This window comes from Triticum aestivum, chromosome 4A, assembly GCF_018294505.1.
Source record: "Triticum aestivum cultivar Chinese Spring chromosome 4A, IWGSC CS RefSeq v2.1, whole genome shotgun sequence".
In the NCBI taxonomy this organism is placed as follows: domain Eukaryota; kingdom Viridiplantae; phylum Streptophyta; class Magnoliopsida; order Poales; family Poaceae; genus Triticum; species Triticum aestivum.
In genome coordinates this window covers 730,555,048-730,560,541 of record NC_057803.1, presented here as the reverse complement: position 1 = coordinate 730,560,541, position 5,494 = coordinate 730,555,048, and the positions used below count along the sequence as shown (strand labels likewise).

Genomic DNA, 5,494 nt, shown 5'->3' with positions numbered 1-5,494 from the left:
AACATATATGCCCCGTAGCAACGCACCAGCACTTATCTACATGGAAGGTTGGAAAAAGGGTGGCAGAAAAAAAGGGTGAAATGGGAACATTACATTTTTCTCTTTTAAACACATACAGACGCAAGCGCTCGTATACACGCGCATACACTCATCCCTGTGAACGCACATACGCACACCCTACCCCTATGAGCATCTTCAGCGACCTTACATTTTTTTTAAGTAGTAGAGATAGAGATATAATCATTAGTCATAACACATTTTTATATTCACGCGCCATGGCTTGAGGGACCAAACATTAGCGGGAAGCGCAAATCGCGTGGCATATTTCATAAAATATGAGTGTCTCAAAAGAAAAAATTTCATAAAATATGAAATATCATATATGATATTTGATGTTGTGCGTAAAAACAAAAAGATTTCAATGTAGGCATCCATTCCAAAGTCAAAATTTTCAGCTAAGAAATCAGGAAGACAAAACTCAAATCTAAATCTAAAGTGAGAAATTAGTGGTTGACCAACCAACCATACCCAAATGACCGCCGGCTCCCGACGGAGGCCCGCGCCGCCCCGCCGCCGCGCCTCGCCCATGGCGCCATCCCCCCTCTCCGTGTCCTCCACCAACCCCTCCCCGCCGCCCTCGCGCCGCCTCCCCCGCACGGCCGTCGCGGCCGCGGGCGCCGCGCTCGCGACGCTCCTCCTCCTCGCCGCGGCCGCCGCCGTCTGGCGCCCGGCCTACCTCCCCGCCGCGCTCCTCCGCCGCCCGGCGCCCGCCGCCGCCAGGTTCTACTCCTTCGACCTGGTCCGCGAGTACCCGCACGACCCCGCGGCCTTCACCCAGGTTCCCACGCACCCTCCGCTCCCTCCCTGATCTGATCTGATCTGATTCGCTCCCTACAAATTTCTCAGATCGCGTGGTCTCTTCTTGGCAGGGCCTCCTGTACGGGGGGAACGACACCCTCTTCGAGTCCACCGGCCTTTATCACCAGGTAGGTAATGTCAATGCGGACCAAAAATCTGCTGCTCCAATTTAGCTTGGCAACAAAAATCCGTGCTTCACTCGAGTCATTGTTCTAGGCATGCGGAGGAATGAATGCTTCCTTGGTTTTCTTCTCACAGTTAATTACCTGTAGTGGAAAGAAACAAGTAGCAGACTAGGCAAGCTGCATTTGTTTTATTCACTTGCTTTTCTGGAACCAGTTATTTAAAGCTGTAACTAAATGCTTCTAATTTTGTTTCTGAGCAGTCGTCGGTCCGAAAGGTTGATCTTCAAACTGGGAAAGTATGTTAATTACTTTGCTTTCCATACATAACATTGCGCGTTTTATGTCTGCAGCAATGGTTATCCTACCCTACACTAAATCGGTAGTTATTGCTTTGTCATTTTTCAGGTTTTAGAGCAGCACCAAATGGATGGATGGATGTTTGGAGAAGGCCTAACACTTCTCGGCGACAGGTAGATATACCTCAACTATACCTGAGGATAGAAATCGCTTTCTTGAATATGAATATGATGGCCCTGTTTGCTTCTGTGGTCCTGTTAAGTCACATTTCATTTGTTTTAAATAAAATTCTCTTTTGTAGATTGTTTCAAGTTACTTGGCGGAAGAATGATGGATTCATATACGACCGGCATAACTTCAGCAAAGTAATGCTGCTGCCCCTGTTTCTATTCTAGTGCATTTACAAATGATTCAGATGTTTTTGTTGTAAAGTCTCCGCAAAGTATCCCCAACCCCCACATACCAGTATCTATTGTCTGGTGATCTTATGAAATACGGGTTTCCAATCATTCACCTTGCATTTTACTGGTCATGTTTCAAGTTATTCGGCCAGTTTACTTCCAAATAAAAGGTGCAACAGTATTTCTTAAGCTTGTTTAGTACGTACTCTAACCTTGATTAGGTTCTCATGGTGCATGGTGTAGCTGTCTTCTAGGTTCAAATTATACAAATGGTACTTAAATACAAGCCAGCAAGTTGGGTAGATACACTTTGTTACACGTTGGGTTTGATTTTCACCTGCAAGCTCAGACCAGCAGATGCGCGAATTTGTTAATATATAGCCTTCAACTCTATTTAATCATAATTTGATATAGCAAATATTTGGTATTTAGATTATTCATTTTTCACTTACCGTGGTTTCTTGCTTATGTCGAGGTAACAAGTTAGTGTGTTCTCTGCTGCAGCGTGAGAGTTTTACCCATAAAATGCTTGACGGGTGGGGGCTTGCCACCGATGGAAAAATTATATTTGGCAGTGATGGCACCTCAAAGTTATACCAGCTGGATCCAGAATCACTTGAAGGTATATTCAGTTATTTACACGTTTGATATTCTGTTAGCTTTAAGACTTCATTTCTTTTGTTTGACATCTCTGTTGATACAGTGACGAAGACAGTAACAGTGAAATATCAAGACAATGCTGTTTCCTTTATTAATGAACTGGAGTATATAAATGGTGAAGTATGGGCAAATGTCTGGCAGGTTAGAGTTATTACGCACTACATATATTGCTTTCACGCTATAATATACACCCTCCGTTCTAGAATATATGGTGTATGTTTGACCAAGTTTATCGAGAAATATTTCAACATCTATAAAAAAAATAAAAAAAATATGAAATTATGTTTCATGATGAATCTAATGGTACTCATTTGGTATTGTAGTTATTCAAATATTTGCTCTATAAATTTGGTCAAACATAGAGAAGTTTGACTTTTCTGAAAAATAGTACACCTTATATTTTGGAACGGAGGGAGTATTGATCAAGATCTCAGGGACCAGAACATTTTTCATTAGTATATCTTAGTGCTGTCACGTTGCTCCCTGGTGCTATTTATAAAAGCTTCGTCTAGACAAAATGTGGATGAGGTTTAAGTTTAATAAACTAAGTACGGGGTGTGAATTGATTTGTATTGAGGTGTATCCAAGTTTTATCCTATATGTTTCCCTTTGTTACACTTGATACTCCTAAATAGGCTGCTGATGTACTGTGAACTGGTCTAGATCTTTATGTTCTAGAACAGAATTAGGCTCATATTTCACATGTATTAGGTAACTTGTGTTATTTGTGTTTTAGCTGTGTTTTCCATGTAAAGTGTTATCATATATGCTGTAACAATACAATTTGAACTGCCTACAAATATGCTAGAATATTGAAGTGCAAATCTCAGTATTTGAAGCTATGATGTGTAGACAGATTGCATAGCTAGAATTTCCTATGAAGATGGCCAAGTGGCGAGCTGGATCTTTCTTCATGAGCTGAGGTATGTCCCGAGTAGCACATGACTGCTGTTCTCTTCCCATTTTCTTGTCCACTGAGTTTCTTCATAAAAAAAATTGTATTTATATGGTGTCTGTATTTGAAATAATAACTGGTGTGTTGGATTCACAATTTCGCAGGCAGCAATTGTGGAATTCTGGCAACACGGTGAGCAGTCTATGATGATGGTTCATTGCGTAATTGTATTCCTACACGCACACACAAAACTTAATCCAAATCCAGTATCAGAAGTGGCATGACACTAAAAATCTGTTCCATGTTCCAGGCCATTGATGTTCTAAACGGTATAGCTTGGGACGAAGAAAAGAACAGACTGTTTGGTGAGTTTTTTCTCCTTTTCTTTTTGCGCTCGTCCTATAGATGGAAGCCTGTATGTTCTTCTTGAGCTAACCCTTCGACTCTGCTCACAGTGACCGGGAAATTGTGGCCGAAGCTCTACGAGATCAAGCTGCGCCCGGTCGACGGGCCACCGGACGGGTCTGTGGAGAGGCTGTGCCCAAGGGCAAGCTTTTATTGATGACAAGTGTCGACGAGGATGCCGAGGCAAGATTCTTTCTTTTGCCTCGGCAAGGATATGTACATGTATTATGCCTCCTGGTCGATTCGAGGCGATCGGCAGTTGGAAGATAGATTTTTTTGCTGTGACTTGGTAGTGGCGTGGCGGGAGCTAGCTGCTCCTCAGTTTCATGTTGGAGCCCGTGTAGTTGTGTGTATGATCATGTATGTGTTTTCCCCTGATGTAAAAGATGGCTGTCTCTTGTAAAGATGATGATTCTGCTGCGAAGAAATCTAATACGAAAACAACAATTCATTCATGCCAGCCCAAATCAGTTCCATGTGTCCTGTAAAGACGATTTCTTGGTTGCTTTTGGAGAGAAGACAAGTAAATTTAAACGAAATATGTATTTTTTGTCAGCATATTGCAAGTACAGTATATTATATCTATTTGAGCAGTAAAATTGGCGGGAGGCAACCTCCAAGGTTGTCTTCACGCCTGCCCCCCCCCCCCCCCCCCCCCCCCCTAGCCGCCGCCTCCCCGTTCAAGGCGCCGACGAGCCGCCCGCCTCCCCACAGGCCACAGCAGCCCTCTCTGCCCAGGCGCTTCTCGGCCGCCTGATTAAGCCATCCACGAACCATCCCCGGCTTTGGGACATGATCTCTCATCCCCCGAATTTTGTCCCTACATTATGGAGTAGTATTTGGCTGGGGATACAAGATTTGGTGGAATGAAGCTTGATGAATAGCCAATATTCAGATAAAGATGGCGTTAAATTCAGGTTCCACGCTACAATCTGCTTTATCCGGCCGCCAGCGAGCTTTGCCCAGTGGCGTGAGCCGATGGCGGCGATGGGAAGAGAGTGGACGGGGTGGCGGCGCAAGCTTTTTCCGCCCGAGCCGCTCCTGAGGAGCGATTTTTCAACCCAGATGTAGCAGAATAAACTTGCGCATGAGCTCGCAGTCTGCTGTGATATGATCTTCCCCTTGACTTGCACCTTCTGTTGAGATGCACTGAAGGAAATACAGCACACCCGATGCATATATGACTTTATCTGACCATACACTCAACAAACCACAACACTCTTGTTAAGGTCTGATGATACAAAAGCATAGCTGGGACCAGAGCTGATTTTGTTAAGGTAAGAATATGATTGTTGAAGCTAAGACCCAATATGTTCGAAATACAATCTTACTCCCTCCGTCCCAAAATTCTTGTCTTAAATTTGTCTAAATACGGTTGTATCAAGTCTGTTATGACCGGCATATTAGGGCCCTGCCGCCGGCGACCACGAGCTTCGCCACGTCCAGCCCCCTCCTTCCCCTACAACCTACGCCATAGACCCAGTAGGGTCCCAGCTCCTACCAAAGTCACATTTTAGTATTAGATACATCCGTATCTAGGCGAATCTAAGACAAGAATTTTGGGACAGAGGGAGTATATCATATCATACAGAAAAGAAATGCCTCATTTCTATCTATGCCCTATGTATGATAAACTAGAAACAAAAAACAAACACTAAGTTGAACCGCCCTTATAAGGAACCAAAGGGAACACACCAGGGCTAGTGGCACAGATTAACAAATATCCGATATCGGCATTGAGATGCTTTATTTTCACTTTTCAGCACTAAAAAGAGCATGCATCATATATGGGTAGGAAATAGCCAAATAAGAAAGAAATAAACTGTGCGACAGAATCATTGTAGATGTAGAAG

General features: G+C 43.6%; 1 protein-coding gene across 1 annotated transcript; it reads left to right on the top strand.

Moving 5' to 3' along the window:
- Positions 1–509: 509 nt before the first annotated feature.
- Positions 510–4,096, top strand: LOC123088408 (glutaminyl-peptide cyclotransferase). The gene is made up of 11 exons (XM_044510608.1): positions 510–838; positions 930–986; positions 1,244–1,279; positions 1,389–1,453; positions 1,582–1,645; positions 2,186–2,303; positions 2,385–2,482; positions 3,194–3,264; positions 3,401–3,428; positions 3,547–3,601; positions 3,692–4,096. The coding sequence occupies exons 1-11, from the start codon at positions 533–535 to the stop codon at positions 3,796–3,798; spliced, it is 1,005 nt and encodes a 334-aa protein (XP_044366543.1). The 5' UTR covers positions 510–532; the 3' UTR covers positions 3,799–4,096.
- Positions 4,097–5,494: the final 1,398 nt, after the last annotated feature.